The following is a 27,944-nucleotide window of genomic DNA, read 5'->3' on the forward strand; positions in this document are numbered from 1 at the left end:
TACAAGTAAGCGTGTGATACTAGTATGCGTTTATGTGTGCATACGTAGATAGATATATGTATGCATATAAACGATCATGGTCACGACACAATGCTATGAGCCATGAGGAATAGAATAGACTAGAAATGATGTGTCTTTGTACAATAACGTATTAACCAAAGGAAAAACCAAAGTGTCTTATCGGGGGCACGTTACTTTGTATGTTTAGAAACGAAGATAACGTTTTTTCTGTTTTATTTTTTCTTTCTTTTTTTCTGAAATACTTCGAAAGTCTTTAAAAATTATGTTAACGTTTTCTTAATTAATTTTAATTAATATTAACGTTTACCGTATTCTCCTATTGATCAATCATGCAATTATATACACCTGACGTTGAATCATTTCCTTCCTCGTTCCTTTTTTTTTGTTTCTTCTTTTCTTATATTGTTATTAATCCATTATATAGTATGATATCAAATGATCTTGACATTTTTTGACTCTCTTTTTTTTGTATTTTATGACAAAGTATTCAATGTTCGATTGTTGTTTTGAAAAGTTGTACTACGTAAGCGTACATATACGTATATGTATATATAATATATATATATATATATTAAACAATGGATAAGTTCTTGGTTCTAAATAGGATGACAGATTATAAGTACCTATGTAAAATTTCCATTAGATAGTAAAAGTATATTTACTACCAAGGAATGATGAAATAGTAAACGTGTATGTGTTTTATTGCAATCGAGGTTAACGAATAACATGTTTCACACAGAGGAATATTTTATAATCGCACTGGTTTATGATAGAAAATTTAACTAGGATGAGATAACGTCATCTTTTAGAACTAAATAGTACTATTTACGTAATTTAGCTAAGAAATGAACCCTTTTTTATTGTTTCTTTTATCGTTCATTTATAATTTCTTATTTTTAACAATTTTAACTTTTAATTTTATCAAATTAAATTATTTTAGAAATCAAAGTTATTAAAAATATATATTTAGTTATTTATTATATTTTTAATAATAAAAATATATGACACACAACATATAAACACTCAGCGTTTATATTTTGTTAGAAAGTTACATTCGAAAGTTGTGATATAAATTTATTTTCCAATAAATATTCATTTATTCGTATCGTATAAGCAATATTTTCTAATAAACTTAAATTATTTCTAAACTTTCCAACGGTAGATACTATATTCTAATTTCAAACACGGTTGAAAGATGGCAATGCCTTCACTCTTAAAGAATACGACGAGGATTTAGCTTTAGAATGAAATATTGTCTCTCTCTCTCTTTCTCGTATATGATTTATAATTGGATTAAAATTTATATGACATTCTAATCGTTTAGATAAAACCTATGTTATTAAGATACACGTAGATATTTAGATACTGATTAATTTATTGCTTCGGTTTCCTCAGAAATAAAAAAGTTAGATATTTTTTGTCTTACTAATTTCACAATCCAGTTAAATTTCTGGCTTGACTTATACTTATGCATATAAATAACCTAATGTATGTATTTATATAAATATATATGCATATATTATAAGTATGAATGTATATCGTTATTTTTACTACCATTTATAAATTTCTCAGTTTTATTTTCTTTTTTAGCTAAATAATTAATAGCCAAAATAATGTTTTTTTCAGCTTTTTTTCATTTTGAATAGACATCAGATGGATGGAATTATCGTGTTACTCATCTTTAGAAAATGTTCTTTGTAATAAAATGAGTAGTCTGTGTTCAAATTCAACGAGATGAAAATTCGTTCGGAATTTTGGTAGGTTGTCTGAGTTGTAATATTTGATGTAAGAATCATATACTTCTTTTTCTCGGCATCTATAGATGTTTATTATATGTCCTATATGAACATACGAATTTATGGAATCTTTACTTTAAATTATTATCATGAATGTATGTTACAGTTAAATTTACTTTTTCATTATTATCTCGGAGTTATTTTTCATTTAATTAAGATAATAAATTATTATGATAAATTTTTTATTCTTGTTTTTTTTCTCATTTTATTATTTACAGATATTAAAAATAATTTGTCTAATTTGATGCATCTTCTATTTTGCAGCATACAAAAAATAACATTCAAATATCTTTTTCTGAATTGGATCTTAAAAATATTTAACTCCACGAAAATCCAATTTTACTTCAATAAAAATCAAGAAAGATGCTTAAAAAAAGTCCGTAACCGCGGGGAGTTTTATAAAGTTAGAAGACCTTGGTGAATCAGAGTCTAGGTCTTCCGAATGTCATTCAAGGTTTGCAAATACGTTAACGTATCAACGCAAGGAGAGATGCATTCTGTGTCACGTTGTATTTTACTTACGCTTTTCTAAATACTCCTCCAAAAAAGAAAAGAAAACAAAAATTCGCGCGTGAAAAGAAAAAGTAGGCATTCGGATTTTTGGGAACGCAAGAAAGGGGTAACGGAGGGTAAAGTGAAAGGGACGCAACCTTAACACGATTCTATTTCTTTCGATGCATCGAAAGACGTAGCAATAATTTTATACTGTTACTCTCTCTTTTTCTTTCTCTTTCTCTTTCTTTTTCTGTATCGTGGGGTTGCGTCGTGCAAAGACGTTGCGTGTGGGCGCTCAAACGCGTCACGAATAAGAAGAGAAGGAGGATAAAGAGGATGAAGAGGGTGAAGAAGAGAAGTTAAGAAAAGCCGATCGCAGCATCACGCAGAAAGGTTCGAATCAGAACCGAAAGAACTTCCATCGCGAACGCAGATTCTCTTTAAGTCGAATTCGTACGACTTACAAAATTCAAAAACTCGTTCGTTAGACGATAACAATAAATCGACCAATCGAAATTAATCATTTTTTTATCGAGATATCTTAGTTGATATTTTATTTAACGAATTTCATTTAAAGAAAGAAGAAAGAAAAGGAAGCAAAATGGTTTACGAAAGCGACTTTTACACGACCCGACGACCCTACTCGAGGCCCCTTGCATCGTCCTACAGCGTCACGGTCAGTATAATATAATTTTTCTTACATTTATGTAGAAATTTATATGTACAGTTTTATTTTATTTTATTATATACATAAATATCCTAATAAACATGGGATTATTTTACCGATCGAGCGGGATCGAGTATGACTTAATAATGTTTTCCTGTATGCCAAACTAACTTTGTTCTTTTAAAGTATCGCGCGATATTACACACAATTTTACTGGCCGAGTTGTTGCCAGCTTATATGATTCTCAATTAAAAAAGAAAACCTTTCTTATTACTATTTTATATATTTTTGTCTATACGTGTACATGTTTTATACCTACTTACAATTCAATGATATATTAGACCCGGGTCAACGTTTTGCGAAAAAACAGTTTACATATATCTCCCTATTTTTTTTTCTAAATTATTATTGTTAAAATATTTAGAGTATTCGTTAGATAGAATTTGTATTTATTAGAGTATAAGCCTTGCGAATTGAATTGACTTTTCCTTTTACCATTTCTCTCTCGTCATTGTTGTGTCAATTTTCTAGGAAGTATTTTTAACGATCGAAAATCAATAATTGTACGTGTATTTATGTTGTATTGGAATAATTAAAAAAATAAAACAGAATAAATGTTACAATAAAAATCGTATGTTTTAATAAGCGCGAAACGTTGATCCATTAGTGCTTCGAACTCAAATTCAAGACAATTTGTTTTTTTATGACGGTTTTTCGGCGTTCACGAAATTTTGATCTCAACGGTGATATATAAAAGTAAATAATAAAAATAATAATAACAATAATCGTAGATCGATCGAATTCGATACATTTCTCGAAGTCTCTACTTCCATACACTTTACTCCGTAACTATACAAAAATAACTTTTATTACTATTCGTTACTACTTTCCTATCTCCATTATTATTATTATTTATTACCCTCCTGTACAACTTCCTTTTTTGATCACTACTATCATTGTTATTTGTTACTATTTATTTCCTATTCAAACCGTCATCTTCATCCTTTCTTTCAACTCGATGCGTGCACTTGGTGTCTCGAAATTCGACTTCTTTTTTGTTGTCATTGGGCTTATCGATTGGCCGAAATCAAATAATATCTCGTTTAAGAAAAACGATACGATTGGGCCAAATTTTGTTGATTGACATAATAACATCCAGTTTACGGATTTCATGTGATAATTTTGAAGAATCATACGACTCATCCAACGAGTTGTTTTATTTTCACGAATTGTCAACAGCACCAATCCTTACAGTGTCTGTTTGTTTGCTCTTTCTCTCTCTTTTTTACTTTCTATTTGTTCCTTTCTATTTTATTGTATCTAACGTTTCTCTACTCATGTTTGTTTCTTTTTGTATATACACGTGCATACCGTGAAATTGGTAAAGTTAAACAAAAAAGGTACATATGTTTTTTAATTTTTTATTCATTTTTTATCACGTTCATTTATTTGTCAATTTTTTAAAGTTAGAGTGTGTTTTTATATGTAAAACATTGTTTTTTTTAAAAAGATGTGCTTATAATTTGATTTGTTTTAAAATTGTTCTCATGAACGAAGGATGATACTTCGTGTAAGAGGTAGGATTCATCAATGATTATTTTTTGTTTAGATTTAGTAGAATGAAATTGAACATTGAACGCGATCTAAAAGAGATTATTATATATATATATCTCACAGTTTATATTATTTTGATAAAATTTGTAATATTTGAAAACATTATAAATAGCGTATTGGAGAGCATGAGAGTCACATAAGTGATTCTAATAATAGTGTCGCAGCCATTTTCCGGGACTTTCAAGCGTTAAACTTAGATATCCCGATGACCCGGCAAATCTTGGATGAGTCTGTAGAAAAATTAATTTCGTCGACGATCTTTCAGAGAAGAACTCGAAGTAGAAATTCTTTAGAAAAAGAAGAAAAAAAAAACAAACGAATATAAATGTCAATGAAATAGGTCGGATCGATGGGAGGAATAAAATTTCTCATAAAAATAGGAAAAAAGACGAGAGCTAGAGGCAGGGAGAGGGGGAATTATTTTTATCAATCCGAAATGTAAAAAATTGTAAATTAATATTTGTTATTGTTTTTAATTTGATTTCATTTCGTCACGAGACACTCGATTGATTAGAAATTTCCAACGTGTGACTGATGATTCGAATTGGCACGAGTATCCGACCTAAATTCCTTATTGTCTTTGACAATTTCAAAGATGTGATGTCAATCTCTTTCTTTCTCTTCGTCTTTTCGCAAGAGGAAAAGTGAGATGTAAAGAAAATATCTTATCGGAATACTTCGGGAATTTGTTGTTTCTATGAATAAGAAAAGACACGACGTTTCTTCGTAGTTTTCGCTGTTTTATCTGTGACTCTCTAAACCGACGCGTTTCTTCTTACATGAGTAGAGGGGATTCCGAGGATCGGTGTTGCGTTACCCTGCCCTAATTTAGACACCGACGATCTTAGCCTCGACGTTTTAACGTCGACTCCCACCACCATGAACAACTCTGTTTCTCTCTTTACTCGCGATTTCATCCTCACGGAAATTTACGAATGACTCTTTTTTTCTAATTGCAACTTTTATCCAAATATTATCTTTCTACAATATTCATTCTTCTTTGTCTCTTTACCTATCTTCAACATTTTATTTAATTTATAAGATTTAAGCAATTCTTAGTTTTTAATTTTCATAAAGTTTTTTTTATTTTTTTTTTGTATTAAATTCTTTTCTATTTAATTTACAAGATTAGATCAATATTTTAAACAAATGGATATACTTTTTTAATATATATTCATATGTTTTTAATATTAATTGATCAAATCCTTTTCTATATAATTTACAAGATTAGATCAAATCTTCATTTTTTAAAATTTATTTTTTATATTTATTTCATGAGTTTCTCTTATTCTTGGAACTTCGTGGAAATGTTTTTTCGATAATTTTCAATATCAGAAGAATTATTTCTTTTTCTTTATCTTTTTTCATATTCATCTCATTATATTTCTCGATAAACCTTTCCATTTTCAACTTTTTTCTTAACTTTTATCTATACAGATATTAACAATCTTGTTTTAATTATTTTTGGAAGAATGAGAAAGTCACATGTTCCGATACAAAAAAATCATTTATATTAATCCACAAGTCGTAGAATTTAAGCATTATGAAATTATCTACCTTCGCTATAATAAATCAAATAAATAAATAAAAAAGAAATAAAAAAAATTCAACACACGAAAAGAATAAAATCGAACGTAATAAATGAAAGCACGATAGACTCATGTCAGCGATATCAATGACAATGTCGAAGAAAATCATAGTTTGGACATAGCGCATTTCTCCTTCCAATAATAAAATGATGTTAACTACAAAAAAAAGAAAAAATCGGAGAAAAGTGTAATAGAAGTGGAGACATCGAAAAGAAAGCTAGACGAGTATCTAGCTTTTGAGGAAAATCTTTTCAAAGCTTTTCGAACGAAAGTACGAAGAGAAAAGAAATACGAAAAATGAACATAAAAGAAATATTATAAAAAAGGGAAAAGGAAAGGAAAGGTTTCGCAAGGCTTAATAAAAAGAAAGAGAGGGATGAGAGAGAGAGAGAGAGAGAGAGACTATAAAAAAATAGAAAAAAATATGAGAGAAAGAAAGAAAGATCGCCGTTGCAGAAGCCGGATTTGTTTCCTTGGGAGAAGGTACCGTTCGTACCAAGGCCATCCCTGGTACCGGAACCATTCACCGTTTGGGGCCGCAAGAAGCAGGATCCTAAGAAGGAGTTTTATCAATACGTAACCCTTAAGGAGCAGGAGGGTGTCGTTCGAGGAAAAAATCTAGCCAAGGAGGAACATACGAGACAACTTGTAGAAGGTGGTACAGTTTCGAAGGTTAACTTGGATGCGGCTGCAGAGTTAGCAACTAAAGGGCATGTATTTGAAAAGGGAGTGCTCTCAAGACCAGCCGGTTCGCATAGACATGCATTTGCACCAGCTACTGGTCGTACTAAGATACTTATGGCTCTGCAGACGCCATCTTGGTACCGCTTCTGAATATCAATCTTCAAATATTATATCTTTATACTTTAATAACGATTTTACCTATATCTTTATATCCGTTTATATATTAGTACAGTACATTTCAATTTGTATTACTTTTTGTAGAACTTTGTCACTTTATTTCGATAATAACTCGAGTTCCTTCTTCTTATTTAAAATTTTTTTTTTATAATATTTCAATTATATTATTCAATTATGTAACGTTTGTTCTTAGAGGATAGATGATATTTTCTTTTTATTTCATAAAAATTCGTACACATACATGTATTACACTGTGATAGAGAAATAAAATAATAGATAATTTAAAATAATACAAATTCGTTTGGTCGAATTCGTTTCTCATCAACGAGCGTTAATTTAACGAAAAAAAAATAACACCTGCGAATTAGATTGTAAGGAAAACAAACAAAAAATATGAGACGTTAAATTACTTGGCCTAAATAATTAATCTTGCCTGGCAACGTGTAATATAATAAAACAAACTGCTTTTGCTTTTGATGAAGAGAACCGAGACACCGAGTTGCTGCATTGGGTTGTGCGTTGCGCACGCAAATATGAATATTTACACATACATGCACATGCAACACACAATACAAACATGATCGCAAAGTTAAACATTAAAACATTTGAAATACTAAGAGCATACGCTTATTTCTAATTGTAAGTGTCCTGTGGAACACCATGCGCTCGCGCTCACGGGCGCATATATACGTCTGTGTATTTCTTGGCAAGGGCACACCTAACGTTACTCAACGTTAACGTTTAGAGAGCATGCCCTGAATGTTTTTCGGCAAGGAGACATTATTAATGCATACATACTTACATATATATATATATATATGTATAAATCTGTCTAGTATACATATATGTATATATATCTCGACGAGCGTTTATAATTGGCCCGTACGTTGTGTGTCTATAGACAGATCTTTCCTTTTGACTATAGCAATCGATCCGAAACACTGACCGATTTATTACTTTCTTATTTAATCTAACGTAATCCCCTTAATGTAAATATCCTACGAGTCCTATCAATCACTCGGTTCAATGTAAGAGCTGGACAGGGAGTAGAAAATTACGAATTAAATTTATAAAGGATAAAAATCGATCTGGTAGACTATATAAAGCTCGTCGGGCTAGGATATCGAAAAAGGATGGGGGGAGGGAGGGGATGGGGGAGATTGGGTAGACGAACTATTCAGTTTTAATATCGCGCTCGATCGTTTCGAGAATTGTAAAGAAAAAAAAATCAGAAAAAGAGACAAAGAGATAAAGAGAAAAAGGGGGAAAAAAGTAGAGGGCAGAGAAGGGGGTGTAAAAAAAAGAATTAGAAAAAAAATAAAAATAGAAAATAAAAAAATGACTAGTAAGGGGGCTAAAATTGGTTGGTTGTAGCTTTTTTGTGACCTTGTCTAACCCAAATCTATAGACGCCTCGGCATTACGTGGTACGTGACTACCCAGAAGCTGGCCTGAGGTCTGCCCAAGAGCATTACAGTTACGCGTACACCAACACCAGCACTTCTTCGTCGAGTTCCTCGGCGGATCCTTACTCTCGTCGTCCTCAGAGGTCTTCTTATACTGAGGAGAACGTCGTCAAGAGAGAAAGCGGACCTTATGGATCGTATTCGACTGAAAGATCCTCTAGATCAACAACCGGCGGCGGCCCAGGAGGCTATCATTCCTCTTACGAGTCCCATACATCCGGACGTTTACCTGGTGGTTCCACCTATCGTCACTATTCCTATCGCGTTTAAGTGATTCCTCCTCCATGTAACAACCCTCACGTTTGAGCCCCTCAAACAAAATTTATCTCCTAGTTATTTTTATTCCTTTTTTTTAATTCTTATTTTATCTACTGAAGCCCTCTTCCTCACCCCCAAACCTTTTCCCCCTTTTATTTCTTTTTCGTCTTTGGCTCAACACGTATCATTTTTATGGTATATTGTTTTTAATTCGTTTAATCTTAATTAAATTTCGTTCGCAAAATTCATGTATTTATTTATTTGTACTCTACTGTCGTAGGGATTTTTTTTGTTTGTCAAAAAAAAAAGAAAAAAAAAAGAAAAAGAAAATGAACATGTTACTTCAATCATTGATGTTTATATAATATTATATATACTTACAATTAGAGTGTATCTCGTATTAACGGGGATCTCTTTGTGAAAATCTTGTTTATTTATATTTGTTGCATTTAGAAGTATATTAAAAAAAAAAATAATAGTTTGCTTTAATGTATCGTGTGTCATTGAAAATAGCGTGATTTAACCATTTTAAATAAACAGAGATACATAATATGTCGTAATATATATTATTATATATAACGAAAAGTTTGTATCCACATTGAAAAATAAACAAAATTATATTGAAAAAGTGTATCGAATTATGGAAAATTGAAACGTTGTCTTATATCCTTTGCTAATTAAATTGACGATCTATTTATTTTAAGAATTAATTTGTATTCTATATAAAACACTTTTATTTTAACTAACCATTAAATCTATATATATTTATGTAGATGTGTATATATATATCTTTTGTCATCGAAGAGACAATTGATCGAGCTAATTAAATACTGTATTAACTCTAAAATATATAATAACTAATCGTAAAATGATTATAACATTAAACTAATAATAGAAAGGATTCTAATAAATCACGACTCATCGATCTCGTTGGACACACAACGCGAGAATCGGCCAAATTAGATAGATACATTTTTAGATACATGACATGCCTCCTCGCTGCTCTACTTTTCATACCAACCCCTCACACACACCACCTCACTCTATCTCTCTCTCTCGCTTTGCTTTCCTTTCTGATCCCTCTTCTATCTTTCTCTCTCTCTTTCTTTCTTTCGTTCTCTCTTTCTCTTTTACTTGACAATTAGCATATGCGATCGTATTCATAAGGATAGACAAGAAAACTGAGTGCGAACAATAGATTTTAGAATACAAAACGAAAAAATGAAAATGAAACGAAACTGCAGAAAACGACCAAAAAAATAAATAATAAAAGAATGTGAAAGGATAAAAAATGAACGAACAAACAAACAAACGAACAAACAAACAAACAAACAAACAAACAAAAGAAACAAAGAAATATATGTAAATTATGATTTGTTATATTTATTATATAAAAACCATGGATAAAGCAGAAACCATGAGGCACACGTTATTATGCCAAAGCACAAGCTGCCTAAGTCACTAACCGAGTGTCGTTCTTCTTATTTTTATTTATTCTGCCTCCCATGTGACCCTCGTCCCCATGCCGCCACCGCCGCCGCCGTCGCCATTGCCACCAACACCAACCACCATCACAACTACCATCATCAACAACAACACTATTGCCATATTCTGACCATCGCCAACGGGTATTCGGCAATACCACTTCCGTTCCTGGAAATCGTCGTATAATCCATTAATTACAACTATCGTATCGATCGTATGCTTGTACGGACAAAAGACTCCTCCTGTTGTCCTACCACTATCTACTATTATTCAGGTAAGTGTTATTATTCAGGTATTGCTTAATTACTGCACCCATTCCAAATTTTTCCTAATTACAAAAAAGTAAATAGAAAAAGAAACTCAGAATTTTTGGGATCAATTCGGGATATTTTTATGAACCTCTTGAAATTGTTATATCCTTGTTTCGGATTGTTATTATTTAAATAATTTGAAAGATACTAATTTTGCTTTTAATTTGATAATATTATCATTTAACCCATTGACTGCCAAACATATTTAGAGCGTCTTGCCTTAAATTTTGAAAAATATAATAATATTAAGTTACTGATATATAATATTGTAATGGTATTTACAATAATGGAAAATTATTGTTTTTTACCCCACATAAATGTTTTATTCAACCTTTTTAATAATTCTTAACGCAAATAACTATTTGTAATTAATCTAAAATTACATCACACACTTCGAGATATCTCGTAGTTGGCAGTCAATGGGTTAATTAATATTGTGATATAAATTTTAATTTGATTATAGAGTGTTTTAGACTAAATTGTATTATTAGAAAAAAAAATTTCAAGTTCAATAGAAAGAAAAGACGTCAATGAATTTGAAGAGGTTCACTATGCAATATATCCCTATGCCAATGGCTAATTATATACGAGCTTGTATATGTAATAACTATAAGCTTCTATTGTTCACTATGCTACGCAACTAACGCTGATCTTTTAAACATACAATCGTATGCAAAATAACGACGCTTTTTCGCTCGCATTTAAACGTGATCATTCATCTATGCTTCATGTTCATACTTTCATCACGGATATGTAAATATTTCGGTCAATTTTTGACTGATTACCTCACCAGTGATCATTTGTCTTCATCATCGATTGGCTTTTTAAACGTTCGATATTGCTCAACATGCTCAACATTTCTAATGGCTTACAACAGTGCATACACACACATATATATATATATATATATATATATATATATATATATATATATATTGTGTATAAGCGCTTTATGCATAATATTTGCCAAAAATACATAGTAGATGCATAACATCTCTTGTACTTAAACGAATGAAATTAAATAAATGGCGAGAACAAGATTTTTGTGAAGAGAAAATAATAATATTAGCAAAAAAAAGAAACCAAGTAAACTAAGAAGTTGTGAAATCAATCGATAAAATCGAACAATAAAGGAGACAAATTGGTGTACATTTAGTTGAGGGGTTATCTTCCTCGAATGCCCTACATTGCACACAAGAGGCTCGTCACCATAGTCCATTCACCGGTCCATAATGTTTACTATGCTGGCTCGATGATACCAATAAGAATACATTCTCGTGTACGACCCAGCGTGATTGCTGCTGAACTCAAGAGGATACGTGATCTACCAAGGCCCACTACCTGGTCTTACACCGATCATTATTTAAATTCCAAGGACCACATCGTAAGTGAACAAACATGAGAGAGAGAGAGAGAGAGAGAGGGAGAAAGATAGGAAAATATCAAATAATCGTGTCTCTCTCTCTTTCTTTCTTTTTCTCCCTATCTTTCTCTTATTCTTTCTTTCTCTCATCTTCCATACATCATCGATCATCGATCATCGATCATCGTCGTCGTCATCGTCATCGTCTTCTATTGGAATAAATACCATCATCACTCTCTTCATCATTCATCCAAACTGCGGAATCGCGTCGTTAGGGATCACGATCAAATGTTATAAATAAAATTTATTATTTATCATCAAAGTGATGATTAACATAAATGAAATTTATTATTAGAACGTAATAGTTCTTCATGTAAGAACTATAAACTGGAATACGTGTTTATTTTCTTTTATCCTTGCAGAAAATAATATTTAATTTATATGCTCATAAATAAATGAATTAGAGAAATGAAAATATCAAACATATTTTTAAACAAATCGATAGAATTAATCATTTGTAGAAATGAATAAATTAACGTTGGTAATTTGTTAGAAAATTGACAAACAATTAATCTATACTCTCTCTCTCAGATATTTATTTTATACATCCGTATTAATCTTACGTTATTATGTTCATCTATTCACAGTACTTCGATGACGAGGCCAAAGAAATACGTGCAAGAGTGGATTCTCTTTTACGACGAGTTCACGTTTACATACCTCGTGCAACTCCAAGGTATTTGTTCAAATCTATCCATAACGAATGAATACGAATATTTATCATAATAAAGAAAATAACAAAATTAAAAAAAAAATCATGACGAAAGACATTTAAAGTAAAAGGACTGTGAAATTTTAGCGATTTTGTCGAGGAAATAGTGCCGGAACGTATGCGCAGTGGTGATTACGTTCGTCGATTAATATCCGGTAAGAACAACACGAAGAAGGATGCTGAACCGGTATCATGGTATGATGTACCGGAAAGAGGACAGTTTGGAAATTTGGCGTGTGTCAAATACGTCGCTGGCAAACCCCAATCAATCAGGAGGCCCTACTACAAAGTTGCTGATCTTCGTCCATCCGATATCAAGAACGACGTTAATTTTTTGAGCTACTACCAAAAAAATCGGCAGGCTGCTGCCAAAGCTTGTGAGTAATCATCGGTCATTGATCTATGTAAATGCAGCAATTAGATTTTAGTAAAGAAAAAGTTCGAACGTGTTTGTCCTGTTGATTGATCTATCCTTTTATTTGTCGTTACTTATGCAGGACGTGTAATTTGAGTTATTTGATTGCCTATCATAGATGAGAACAATATTTTTGTATTTATTTGATAATTTAAAACATTGTAGACACTATAAGTACGATTTTCTTTTTTATATACTATAACAATAGATATAGAAATAATAAATGTAAATGGTATACGATATACAGGGTGATCTGTAACTGGTGGTACAAGCGATAAGGGGGTGATTCTACATGAAAAAATAAATCGAAAATATAGAATAAATACTTTTCGTTTGAGGCTTTGTTTTTCGAGAAAATCGACTTTAAATTTTCGCAAAGTACGCGTGCACTTGATCATGTCTCGTTATAACGGACCTGCAAACTTTTCAGAAATACCCTACGAACTTTACAGAATTAAATTATATATGTATATAGGTTATTCTTATACGAAAATTTCGTAGGTCCGGTATAACGAGATATGATTAAGTGCACTCGTACTTTGCGAAAATTCAAAGTCGATTTTCTCGAAAACAAAGCCTCAAACAAAAAATTTTTATTCCATATTTTCGATTTATTTTTTCATGTAGAGTTATCCTCTATTCGCTTGTACCACCAGTTACAGATCATCCTGTATATAAATATTTCTTTTATCTAAATTTAAAAAAAATTGTACTCAACAACAGGACAATCGCATCGACGATCCTTGTAGTATCTGCGTACTGGCTCTAACGAGTGACGAATGATAAAGCAATCTGTCAATTAAAAAATAAAAACTTATTTAATAATACAAATAAAAAAAATAAGAAAAAATAAAAATAAAAACATAACCTCATTACTTAACTTTTGTTCTCGTAACTCGTTAGAGATCGGTAATGAGTCTCGGCTAGATGATTTTTGAGTAGATGAAAAAATATTAAAAAAAAAAGAAAAATTAAAAAAGAAAAAAAAACAAAAGACGGCCGCAGGACGCTGTCTGTGTGAACCTTTTTTCGTTTTTTTACATCTTGTCTCCCCCAAAGCTCGTATCTCCATTTTTTCATTTCTTTTTATATAAATAAATATTATTATACATACTATTTTTTGTTTTGTTTTGTTTGGACTGAGATTGGCACCGAATGTTAAAACAAAAATTGTCGTTTATGCTGTGGCTGGCGATGATATGATGATGATTATGATGATGATGATGATGATGATAATAATGACGTACGTGTGTTAATTTGATTTTTATTATGTTTTTTTTCTTTCATGTTTTTCCCCCCTCGTTATTTTTCCTCGCTCGTTTACATTTATATTTTATACATATATACATATGTACCTATTATTCTATCTGTCTCTTTTCCAATTCTTATTTCTTTTCGTTTTGTGTCTAATAATCGTAAGATGGCGAACGACGGTGTGAGACATTGTAATCATACAATTATATATGTATATTTTATGTTGTTCTTGTAGTAGTAGTAGTAATAGTAGTAGTAGCAATATATATATGTAGTATACATGTTATACGAGTTTATTAACTAATTTTTTTTCTTTTTAAGATACTTTTAATTCGTTTTTTTTTTTTAATTATTTCTATTTGTTTGTCTGGTATTTTTCAAATATTTTTGATCAGATTTGTTTCTGAACTAAATGATCAGTATAATTTAAGTAGTGTTAGGGTTATATTTTGATATTTTTGTGTGTGTACAATCTATTGTAATATCGACGATTTAAAGTAATGATATAAAAAAATATTTCTAAAATATAAAATCGATCGAAAATAATTGAAAATGCTAATCCAATGAATAGAAATCATATGAAGCAGAAAAAAGAAATAATAAAAAAGAATAAAAATAGAAAAAGCGAACATTATTATTTTTATTATTATTATTAATATTAGGAAACGCGAACGAACTACGCGAATTATTTTTCGAATAAGTCATTATTTATGTATATTTGTGTATGACGCGTACGATACGGGGTTTAAAGGTTTACCGTTAAAAAGGAAACGAGCGATCGGTGGAACCGTTAAAGTGAACGAGGGCGAGATCGAGATCGAGAGCGAGAACGAGATCGAGAGGAGAATTTTTTCCGACGAAGGGGACGCCAATAATGACGGCTGCAGTAATGACAACACAGTATAACAGAGATAAAGAGGGATGAGAGAGATGAGAGATGAGAGAGAGAGAGAGAGAGAGGGAGAGAGAGAGAGAGACAGATACACACAGAGGCCGAGCACACAAAAAAAACAAAACCTATGTTCAAAAACAAATCTAGATCCAACTGGAACACGCAACTCAGACAGACTATTTTTTGGGGCGATTCTCAGTGATCTTATCGAAAATCTGCATTAGCAGGAGGAGATCCAGCAGAGCGACATTTTTTGAACGTTTCAGGCAAAGGCTGGAGGGATCGTGTTCCAGAACTTTACGAGGATCCAACTAAAACCAAAAAGAAGGGCCCCGAGGTGGATGAGGCGGAAGAGGAAAACTTAAACGAAGAATGATCGATCCTTTTAATATTTTTAATTCATTATTTTTAAACCGTCCTATTTCTTTCTTTTATGATATATCATGTATACGTATGTATATGTATGGACGTCGACGAGAAAATATTTGTTCTATTGGTGCATGCAACAATTCCGATTTGTGACATCTTGTTGTTTTTCGTGTATTTTTTAACCATGTGTTTTTATTTTAATGTCGTATTTTTTTTTTGTTTAGCGAACCTTAGAATATACATATATATTTTTTCCCCCTGCAAAAAAAGTTTTATTATTTTTATGAAATATAATTTTTTCGTATTAATTTAATTGACATAAAGAGTATAGGAAATAAAACGTAAACATTGATTAAATAAAAATATTAGGAAGAAAGATTAAGAACTTAATCTTTCTAAATCACATTAGGGTAATTTGTATGCGCCAATAGACACGTCACGATTAGAAAATTATGATAACAATAGTTAGATAAATATTTGATAAAAAATATTGAATTACATACATGCATATTATTGTTCATTTACGTAGTTCCTTGAGTTACTTTATAATTCTAGGTTCGTGATCGTTTTCATTTATTTATTATTCGAACATAATATATTTAATTATTATTTAATCTATAAGAAAGAGAAAGGGCAAATATCAAAAGAAATATAATAATCCAGATATTCTAATATATAATTAATAATACTCGTGATAATAGTTGTAATAAAAATTATACACAGATCGAACATAAGTTTTATTTTTATTTATTTTGTTTTTTCTTCTAATGTATATCTTACGAAAAATAAATAAAAATATTTAATAGTTTCTATCTTCAGAGAGGAAAGCGTGATAATCAAAAAATATACTGTCAATCCTTTTTTCAAGTTTAATTTATGATTAAATAATTTAAGAGTTGTACATCTAATGAACGAATCGATCAAAAAAAAATAAATTGTTTGAGGTAAGAGTTCTCTTTACACATGCTTTGCAATTATTCGATTTAATATCGATTAATATTACATATATTAGAATCGTATAAGCTCAAGGAAAGCTAATTAGTCATGGAGAGTGTTATTGAGTGATCCATTGATCTCTCCGCAAACTGGAAGATAATTTATCAGCTGTTACAAATTCTAACATATACGATGGGTCTGAAAATGCGTGTATGTATTTTACTGAGTTTTTTTTTATTGTTCATAAATTTGAAAACGCGGAAAAGAAAGCAGGTCGTCATAAAACAATCGACAAATTTGTATTACCTTCATCTACTTTTACGATTTATACTGCACGTATAAATAAAAAGTAAGAAATATATATTTTACAAAAGAAAAAAGACGATTGATTATAGAGCTGCTCTCACGTCCGTGATTTTTTTTTAGATTATCTTGATTGACACGAAAAAAAGTAAAGGTTAAAATATGCATTCTATTGATTCATCTGATTATGCCTATTACGCATAAGCTTTAATTTTAATAATAAGTACATAAATACGTAATTATGTATATTATACACGCTTATGCCTATACATTATATTGTTTGAATATTATTTTAATGATCTTATTTCGCATACATTTGAGTGTCACGTGAATTTTTTACGATAATTATTAATTCTTGATTGTAATAATTATAACGACAAAAAAAGAAATAGAAGATAAAATCTATTCGATCAAGACTGATCAACGATGAAATATAACGATCGAGTTTGTGATGCGAACAAAAAGCTAATACGCAATCGAATAAAAATCATTTCGGTAATATCGTAAGATTCCGACTTTGATCAAGTTCATTAGAAATCCAACATTCATTTGTCACACACCATCGTGTACACATATTGTAGGAGCCATGAAACTTTGTGTGTGTGTATGTGTTATTGCTACACGCTTAAAATATCTTACACGTATTCGACAATTATGTCAATAAACTAATCTGAGTCCAAAAAATATCCAAAATTTATTTTAAATGATTTATTTTATATCTAAATTATTAATATTATAAAATAAATCGTAGAATAGATTTTTTTGCAATTTTTTTAACTCACTATTAGTTAATTGCCATAATAATCGGCACTTATTCGTGTATTTACATAATTAGAGTAAACTCAAATGTTTTTAATTATGTTCACCACCCTTTCCATGCATTTAATTATAATAGATCGAACAAATTTTCAAGCTTTGTTAAACTTGGACGTTACCCTTGAAGCTGTTTTCTTCTCAGCTTTTGATTCGCAGAAGGCACGCTTTTTTCGCTATGAAAATGAGTCATCAATTTATCATTCGATCTTTCTCCCGTTAAACGATCATTTATGTTTCATGTACGCAAGCAGCACCGGATCAACCGATGACTGAGAGAGAACTCAGAAAGGGTTAGTAACTGGATATACATTCGTATATGAGATAATAATCGCGTTCGTTCGTTCGTTCGTTCATCGGTGCCAACTTATTGTCCAAGAAAATCTCGAATATAATGCTTCTTCCATTCCAATAAAATTATTACACTAATTGTATAACTACGTATCTGTGTCTGACATTCTACACAAAATTCTAGCCCGTGCCCTAGAAACCGAAGGGACCGAATCGATCGTGAAAAGAGGTAAGCTCAAATCCTTATTCAAAAGCGATTTATTTATTTATTTTATTAGTGTTTTTAATAGAAACGCTAATAAAATAAAAGAAATAGAGAACACACACTCTCTCTCTCTCTCTCTCTCTCTCTCTCTCTCTCTCTATCTATCTATCTATCTATCTATCTATCTATCTATCTATCTATCTATCTATCTATCTATCTATCTATCTATTTATCTATCTCTTTCTATTTATGATATCTTTATTCCTGATGATACCCCTTTTAATAAATCTATATACCTCCGTGTTTCCCTACGCGTTAATATACGTAGAAGTTAAACCAACACCGGAAAAGAAGATAACTGCAGCAGAAGAAAAGAAGAAATCTAAACCAGAAGAAATCAAACCTGTAGCAGAAGAGAAGAAAGCTGTATCAGAAGAAATTAAACCTATAGCAGAAGAGAAGAAAGCTGTAGAAGAAGAGAAGAAACCTGAACCAGAAGAAATTAAACCTGTAGTAGAAGAGAAGAAACCTGAACCAGAAGAAATCAAATCAGTAGCAGAAGAAAAGAATGTAGTAGTAGAAGAACCTGTAAAAGAAGAAGTTAAGCCAAAAGCTAAAGCAGTTAAGGAATCAAAGGTAAAAAAATTAAAAGAAGCAGAGAAAAGTGCAGAAACATCTAAAACAAAGGAAGCACCTGTGAAGGAACCTCCAAAAGAACAAGAATTGGTAGCAGAATCTGTAAAGGAGAAAGAAGTTAAGGTAGAAGCAGTTCCTGTGGAATCTGCAGAACCTGCTCCTAAACCAGTAGAAGTTATAGAGGAACCTCCTAAACAAGAATCTGCAAAAGAGGAGCCTTCAAAGAATGTACCAGCTGAGCCTGAAGTTGCACAGGTAAAGGAACCAGAAAATGTTCCTGAAACCAAACTTGAAGTGCAAGCAATAGAGGAATCAAAAGTGGAACCAACAGTTGAACCAATAGTAGAACCAACGGTAGAACCAACGGTAGAACCAACGGTAGAACCAACGGTAGAATCAACAGTGGAACCAGAAGTAATCAAAACTGCTGTAGATGTACCAGAGTTTATAGAAGAATTGAAACCAGAAACTGTGCTAGAAGTAGAAGCAAAGCCCGTTGAGGAACCTGAAGTAGTTGAAGCTACTCCTGCGAGTTCTGAACTTGTAAGTGAAAAGGATCAACCAGAAGATGAGACTGAAGAAGGTAAGTGTTTATAAATATATTTCGAAATGTTTATTAATAAATATATCTTTTGATATCGAAAAATATTAGGTAAAATTGGAGCAAATATTTCGTTCTAAAATAATCTTTTGCACGATTCAATGTATTTTGTGTCGAGTCTACCAAAAATGAGATCATATCCTTCGTTATGTTTCAAATGTCACGTCAAATGTGTATATTTAACTTTCCTACTTTGAAATATGTTTGTACCTATGTGTGTAAAAATTTAATAAACATTATCTATTATATGCAAATCTTATTATTTATAAGATAAATAAAATCAAAATCAATTTTATAATATAATAAGATTTTTAGATCCATCAAAAGTAAAACAAATTCAAAAGACAATGCGAAATTGTTACAGTGAAACAAGGAAAACAAGATGCGGCAAGAAGAGCAGAAGAATATTTGCGTAAAGTTGCTGAAGAAGCTAGGTAAATAATTTACCACGTATCAATTGAAAAAATAATCTCTGAAGAAAACAGATAAAATTCGAATATATATTTATTTATTATTAATTATTTGAAACATAGAACCGAAGAAGAGAAAAGAAAAGCTGCGGAAGATGAAAGGACGAGATTAGAATTGGAGGAAAAAAAGGCATGGGAAGCTGTGGAAATTGATTTGGATCGAAAAGCTCACATCAATGAAATCCTCGAGGTTGAGAGGGCAGAAGCCGAAAGAAAAATAGAAGAAGAAAAATTGGAAAAAGAACGTACCGAGTTACTTCGTTTGGAAGAAGCTGAAAGGTAAGAAACAAATAATGATTAAAAAACACACACACAAGTAGAAATGTATCGATTTGAACGTTGGTTTTGTTGTTCAGACAAATCAATGCGGAAAAACTTCGAGCTTTGATGGAGGAAGAAGAAAGGATGCTGATCGAGGAACGTGCAGAAGAAATTCGTCAAAGGCAAGAAAGAGAAGAAAGATTGGCTGAAGTGGCACGTGGTATTAACAATGATAAAAAGGATATCGATTCTTTCCGCGAAGATCATCTTTTCACCCCAATAACTGATCAGGAATTGGAGGAGAAACCATACGAAGTGCAATCAGATGAAGACACCAGGGTAAATAAACAAACATTACTTATTACTCGAGTATTTAAATCTGATCAATTTTGTAGACAAATTAATCCGTGATTGATGATGCTCGCAAGAAATTGAACCAAAATATTTATGCTTTATGATGTAGAAAATATGGTAAAATTTAAACAATCATTACACAAGGTTGTATTATTTTGTTTCAGATTGAAGAAGAAAATGAAGAAGATTGTCAGGAAGTGGAAGAAGTAATCGTGGATCCATTCGTTCTTTCGGAAACAGAATGTTCAGAATCACGACCAATATCCAGCGGAGGTACTGCCAAAATCGAGGAAGATTTTGTGTGGCCTGACGAAGAAGCCTAATCTTACTTTTTTTCCTTTTCTTTCTATCTTTTTATTTCCTATCGCGAATAACACCCTAAACGCCGGATGATGTTCCTTTATTACAGTAATATCACTTTTTATTTTGCGCTATGATTAACAATATTTTCGGCATAAATTTATTATCATTTCTCTTGTCATAATATAAATAAGACTTCGCGATACGATTTTAATCGATTTATAAACGTCAAATACGTACATACGTGTATGTATGTATTTAATAGATATTAATTTGACTAATTATTCGCAAAAAAAATGTGACGAAATAGTTTATAACTATTATTATTATGATTATTTATTAATATATTTTTTCTGTTCAAATCGTATCGTCAAATCAGAAAAACATACATATCATTCGCATAACTATTTATTTCATTGTCGATGCATTACATAAATAAATATGCATGCGTGAGTGCATGTATTAAGAATATTTAAGAGGGGAACGCGCGCAGGATACGTCTAATGCAACGTTCGACCGATCGTAATTATGATAAACGACCTAAATCACTTGTGGCACAAGATCAATGAATTTATATGGTCCTTGGCATCGATTTTCCAATGAACAAAATTTTTTAAACGATCCTATTAAATTGTTGTAAAAAAAAAAGAAAAAGAAATATAGAAGGAAGAATATCGTTGAACGTTGCTAACAAAAGTGACGAAAAAAAGATAAAATATATATCCTATCGGATCGAGATGCATATTTATATTTATTTCATATTTACATTGTATCTAAATATCATTCGTTTTTTGTATTATCCTTTATTTATTTAATCTCTCGTGTTCTATATAAATCCAAACTTGCAATAAATTCGTCAACGAGTCAGAAAGATTGTTTTAATTGGATGGTTTAATTAACATGTTAAACTACGAGTCTGTATTTAAATAATCATTTTTGACCTGTCGCTTATATGTAAGCTAATTTCTAGTATTATTTATTATATGAATATATTAAATAAAAAAAATAAAAAAAGATGATATGCCGATGCGTCGTGGCAGCTTAGTTTTCCGTATAGATTTTAATCGAAAGATTATAAGAACGACAAAAAAGATATATATATATATATATATATATATATATATATATATATATATTTATTTATTAGAAATAATTAGAAATATATTTAGAAACATACGGCAACAATTAAGCATCTCTTATTTGTTTACATGTTATAATTATAATTAGAATTGTGTGTTAAAGCATACGATGCAACGAAAAGCTCAATCGCAAATGTACGAGTTAACAAATTGTTAATACATAAAAACAATCGTCAATAAACATAGATTGAAATTCTTACGTGTTTTTTTTTTATAATTAAATTTACATAACTGATCAACGATTTATTACGCCAAATATTTCATACTTATATTGCCAGATAACGTTTATGTTATTTATAACTATATCAATAAATCTTATTACAAATCAAATTAAACATCATCTTTTTTTTTCTACTCCTTTTTCTTTATCATTCGAAGATCTGATTCTCGTAATTATTAATATAAAAAACAAAAACAAAAAATAATACAAAAAATGTTTAATAAAAAAGAGATTAAAGTAAATTATTTGTTTTATCGTGAGCATTTTCCCTTTTATCTTCAAATAACTTATTTTCTCTAGCAAAAAATTAATTTAAAATTTTGTTTTTACAGATTGTATATATACAAAAAATTATTTTTTATTTTTTTTTCATTTTTCCAACAAATTGTTATAACCCCTTTTATTAAAACACAGTGTTCTCTAAGTAATTCAAACGATTCGTCGATAAGATTTTTTAATAAAATTATTAGTTACAAAATAAAAGAGAGATAGAGAGGATCGGCTTAAAATAATTACTTTCCTTAAGAAAAAGAAAAAAGAAAATAGAAAAAAATGAAACCATCCGATTGCAAAGAGCTTTTTCGTTGTTTTACCCTTCGACCTTGATATAGACCAACCAGTTACGTAATCTTCCTCGACTCTAGCTGGTCGGCTTGGTTCGAATCGATAAAGGAAACTTTGGTACGATGACGCTTCTAACGTTGACGCTATGTACTCCAACCCGTTACAAACCATTAGATTTGCGTCATTAAAAAATAAAATTCAGAACACGGATGGCGAATAATATTATAATATCATCTATTACATAGATTTGGATTACGGTAAGAAAATTCGTGCCGTTCCTCGCGTTAATATTTTTATCGATTGAAAGGGCATTTACTTTCTTGCTTGTTTAATATTAGCGAAAACTATATAATACAATACATAATTTAAGTACGATATTCTTTGTCTTTTTAATTAATGAAGATAAATGATAGAGAAACCTAAAAACTGTATAAACTTTATTGGTTACCTGATATCATAAAATATTATACATATATATAAATATATTTTTAATTAATATCAGGTAACCCAAGAAAGTTCGTGCCGTTTTAATCAATAAAGTTAAATGATAGAGAAACCTAGAAACGGCACGAACTATCTTGGTTACCTAATAATGTACACCACGTATACCTTCACCTTTTTCGCATTTCCTTCATTCATTTTTTTACTTTTATAGATATATTTAAATTAGCTAAAGTAAACATCATAGTAATTGTTTATCGATTTTCATTAGATTTCGAAAGAATTACTTTGTTCGTATCTGAGACACAGCCAACAGTGTGAAACACTGTACAACGGGTAGCCAATAATAGGGTTGAAGATTTATATATAATCTATGCAGACAAACTAAAAGTGCATTGTAAACAAAAAGATAAATAAGAATGATGTTATTAACGTCAGATAGAAGATATCGCGAAAACTAAATATATATATCTTACATTAGGAAAATTCCTATCTTAGAAAGTCTTAAGGCTTCTCCCTCCTTCTATCAATTGGTATAGTAACATTGAAAGACATCATATTCCCTTCTTTCAAAAGCTCATTGGTATCTCGAGAGCAAACTAATACTAAGAGATTCCCCTTTTGAATATTTACATATATACTATATATATCCAATACATAAGACATCGTAAATGTACATATGTGTATACCTACACTTTAATATATAATATAAAGCACGTAACGGTAGCATAACTCGAAAAAGATGTGAGGGTCGAAATCAGGAAACGAATAATGATTCAGAAACACTGCCGATGAAGATCGCAAAATGCCGCACATCATCGATGTGGGCATTATAATTTTCGGAAGTGAGTGCCAAGATTAGAGAGCATTGACGTCATTCTCGCGACAATAAAAAGAGAGATCCGTCCATAAGCTCGTTGCTACGCATCGCTGACAATGAATCGTATAGATAACGGCCTGTGGATGTAAGCCCAATGTAGAAACGCAAACGAGAGCATATCTATATATATATATGTATATACATATCAAAAGAAAGAGAGAGAGAGAAAGAGAGAGAGAGAAAGGTCTATACATCTATGTACTTTAATGGGTATATAAATATACATAAAGAAAGTTTTCAAACTATAGTTATAACTACAATCTACCATAAGAAATTGAAACCAATTTCATTTCATTTATTTGCAAATCTAAAATAGCAAATACGCTTTGTTATTAAAAGCAAAAAAAAAAGAAGGGACCATTTCGGCCGATCATGAACAAAAAATCGGCAAAAAACTCGCAATCGTTTAAGCTTTTTCTATCCATTTGAATTTACCTATTATTTTATACTCCCCCCTTATATCATTGAAATATCAGTAGACATGGATTTTTACCACAAAAGAAAGTTTGCGAAAGTTGCCGGGCCAACGGGCTTTGTTTCGTAGCTAACAGGGAATAGTAGTATATGGTAGTAATAAATAGTAGTAGTAGTAGTAGTAGTATCGGTCGGGAGTTGACGTCAGTCCGAGGGCTGCGCTGGCGCCAGGCCGTTTTCCTATGACGTCATTCGGGGGTGTATTTCTGGGGGGGGGGAAAGAAAGGAGAGACAGAGATAGAGAGACACGTTGCGGGTTCAAAGTGGCAAAGGTTCAATGGCGTAGCTAAACCTATAAATTTTTAAACTAATCTTCTCGATTTTTCTTTATTTCTATTTTTTTTTTTTAATGATTTCGATTTATTATGATTCACAGATTTTATTTCTAATTAAATATTTCTTTTTAAAAAGGATTATGACCTTTTCTTCGCAGAGTAGTATTTTATTAAACTTACCGCACAATAAACATTGTTAAACGAGAAAGAAGTATTTAAAATATTTCGAAAAATTCTTTCAATTTTATATAAACTTATATAAATTATTTACTTTGTTTTTAAGGATAAAATATGATGAGAAAAAAATATTTTTACGCCAGTGGTCCTAGCCGTGAAACGCGTGCCACCTTCGACCCTCTAAACCTCCACCATTTTGGTGCCAAGTTGGCGTTAGGCTCCTCATCCTCAAAGTATAATCTCACTTTGCGAGACATATTCATCTCAAGATGATCGGTGAACACAATAGATGTTATATTTGATCCATCATCCTTAACGATAAAACCAAAAATATATTTGATAAATGTACATAAATAATACTGTAATTACCAACCAATAAATGACATAAAAAAAAGATATATTCTGGAAAGAAAGACAATACATTTTTATAACGTTCTCCGTGCTAATACTCTTTGTGTGATCGCTAAAAATGACATGGTTGCATACTCTTTTTATTTTGACTGCCAATGGACGACGCTTTTAGCGACTATTAGGACCGAAACTGAAAGCCTAAAGCTTTTAAAGATTCTCGAATGAGAACTAAGAAAACGCGTTAACGTAAAAGAGAAAAGGACAAAGATTTTTTTTTATCGAACCATACAAGGAATAGAAATTTTCTTTACATATATGGATATAATTAAAACAAAGATATACCTAATTTTTATCATCTTAAATATTTCTGTTAATTTATACTGCAATAACTAATCATTTTTTGGAAACACTAAATAAAAATTAAAACCAATCACGAAATTCTTCAATTTCCTAAATTACTTCTGACATCTTGAAAGAATAAATGTAATTCATCATGTGAAAACAAGTTAACCCCTGAATCATTGTGCACAAAACGAATTTGGCATTTAACAAACCCTGATTAAAGAATAACCTTCAAATTTGTTTATTGCAAAAGAATAAGAATGCATCGGTTGATTTGATTGGTTGGTGATAATGGTGAAGATTAAAGATACGATCGATATGCATTGACATAATTTGAAACATCGATAGGGAGTTCGACAGGAGTTGGAAGACAAGTTAAGAGGGAAAAGAGGAAAGAGGGAATAAGAAGAGTAGAATGAAGAGTTGGTGAAGGAGGATAAAGGGGGTGTGGGAGGACTCTCGATCGGCGTCGATCGCAATTTGAAAGTACGACGTCACGTAGAAACATGCTATTTATTTATGTATGTCCACGTGTGCAATCGGGTATGCGAGGGTATCACGTGATTATTTCGACTATTTATAGATTAGTGATGCGGTCAAGTAGCTAACAAATCGCTGAAATTCCAGTTGATCTCCTTCTAAAGAAGCTTTTTCTTCTCCTATCCCTGGAATATCCAAGTATTATCTTTAAAACAGAGAAAAAGGAGGACAGGGAACGGCCCTGTTCATGTTTTCGAAATGACTTCGGTTGCTTGATGGCCAACCAATAGGAGAGAATCGATGGAAAATGTCGAAATTGTTTTTCAATACTTTATCAATAATTCACAATCTTTCCTTTTAACTTTTGCATTATTTTTTATCAATGAAAAATGACTGATAATGATAGTTCTTTTTTATGTAGGTATGAGTTGTATGTGTTTGTTATTTTTCGTTTGGTATTGGTACAGTTGATTCATTAAGTATTTATATATGATATTAATCATTTTACAATTATAGATTTAAGTATAAAAATAGATAATGACGTGCGTAATGTGACAAGTTTATAATGAAACAAAAAACTATGAATTTGTTGAGATAAAAAAATTAACTGTTATTTTATAAAATATTGAATAATAAAAATGAATGTGATCAATGTGTAGACATTTCTAATAAAATGAAAATAAATCGCGAATCGATGAATATAAGAATAATCTTTTTTTTTCTTTTCTCCAATTTTTATCTTTGTTCTCCTCTCCCCGTCTTTCTTTATTTTTTTCTCATTCTTTTTAGCATACATAATTTTTCTACGTAAACTAACAATAAAGTACAAATAGTACTGCTAGGAAATTATGAAACATGTGTTATCTTTGAAAACGAAAGGAGTACGTACATTGGTCTGTCTTGAAGTCTTTCGGGCTGTATATGAATCAGAGAAAAGAAAGAAAAGAACCCGAAGAGGAAAAGACGTGGGTGGAATAGAAAGAGAAAGAGAAAGAGAGTGGAGCAGCAGGGTATATGCAATCGATAATATCCACGGACAAAAATACTCTTCGGCAGCTTATAGACTTTCAGGGTTCACAGGCGCACTCTCTCTGCCATCGCATTGAAAATGTCCCTAGAAATTTAAATTCTCAAATTTAATTTTACTATTTTATCATATAAATGTTCATACCAGGTAATTATGACAGTAAACTGAATCAAAACGTTGAAAGAAATTTAATTTCACGATTGATGAGTTTTATTTTATAAGAATCCTTGGGAAAAAAAATGAATATGATAAAATTTTGTTTCATTGCATTTGTTAACCTATACTTAGAAATAATATCATTTTTTTTTTTTATTAATTTTTATCTTTACTATAATTGATCAGTTTCGTACGTCAAAATCATTTATTAGAACTTTCTATTTTTATCTAATCGATCTTAATTTTTAGATACTTGGAAACATATAATGGTGGGGAAAAACCATAAATTTCTGTCTGACTTTATGAAACAATTACTCATTTTCAAAAGAAGAACTTTTTAGGTTTTTAATTAAGCATGTATTTTCACAAGCTTGTAACTTATTTTTCTTCCCCAAATTAACTCGAAATGTCTAGGAAAAGATGAATATATAAATTGATTTTAAATTAAAAGTATACAATATTTAGAACGATCAAAAAAATTTGGTGTTATTTTCTTTATATTTCGAAAAATGACCTTGACGAATGAATCACTTCTTTAACCTCAATATCGAATATCCAATGTATGTTCGTTGCTCCGCTAGAAAAACTTCTCAAGCAGCTCAAGGTTGCTGGATATCTTTG

At 30.9% G+C, this 27,944-nt stretch overlaps 1 protein-coding gene and 1 long non-coding RNA gene across 5 annotated transcripts; one reads left to right on the plus strand and one right to left on the minus strand.

Annotated features, from left to right (window-relative positions):
* Positions 1-2,668: 2,668 nt before the first annotated feature.
* LOC107072469 (uncharacterized) lies at positions 2,669-22,135 on the plus strand. 4 transcript variants are annotated; one of them, XM_015332443.2, is made up of 12 exons: positions 2,671-2,988; positions 10,487-10,525; positions 11,719-11,946; positions 12,573-12,661; positions 12,785-13,074; positions 17,934-17,972; positions 18,155-18,199; positions 18,504-19,394; positions 19,777-19,846; positions 19,946-20,161; positions 20,239-20,482; positions 20,662-22,135. In XM_015332443.2, exons 1-12 carry the CDS (start codon positions 2,914-2,916, stop codon positions 20,818-20,820), a joined length of 2,385 nt encoding a protein of 794 aa, XP_015187929.2. In that variant the 5' UTR covers positions 2,671-2,913; the 3' UTR covers positions 20,821-22,135. The 4 variants fall into 4 exon arrangements, with proteins under 4 accessions (XP_089027467.1, XP_015187948.2, XP_015187929.2 ...); XM_089171341.1 differs by lacking the exon at positions 11,719-11,946 and having other exon boundaries at positions 2,669-2,988; XM_015332453.2 differs by lacking the exon at positions 17,934-17,972.
* On the minus strand, positions 20,827-27,279 carry LOC149032997 (uncharacterized). The gene is made up of 2 exons (XR_016176164.1): positions 23,855-27,279; positions 20,827-23,766 (listed from the first exon to the last, which is right to left on the minus strand). It is a non-coding gene; the product is annotated as an uncharacterized LOC149032997 (long non-coding RNA).
* Positions 27,280-27,944: the final 665 nt, after the last annotated feature.

This window comes from Polistes dominula, unplaced genomic scaffold, assembly GCF_049000335.1.
Source record: "Polistes dominula isolate Pdom_NZ unplaced genomic scaffold, Pdom_raw_medaka contig_31, whole genome shotgun sequence".
Classification (NCBI taxonomy): domain Eukaryota; kingdom Metazoa; phylum Arthropoda; class Insecta; order Hymenoptera; family Vespidae; genus Polistes; species Polistes dominula.

Coding starts and splice junctions, on each gene's coding strand:
- LOC107072469 (XM_015332443.2), top strand. CDS start 2,914: ATGGTTTACGAAAGCGACTTTTACACGACCCGACGACCCTACTCGAGG. Junction 17,973..18,154: donor TGAGAGAGAACTCAGAAAGG/GTTAGTAACTGG, acceptor ACAAAATTCTAG/CCCGTGCCCTAGAAACCGAA. Junction 19,395..19,776: donor AGAAGATGAGACTGAAGAAG/GTAAGTGTTTAT, acceptor AAATTGTTACAG/TGAAACAAGGAAAACAAGAT.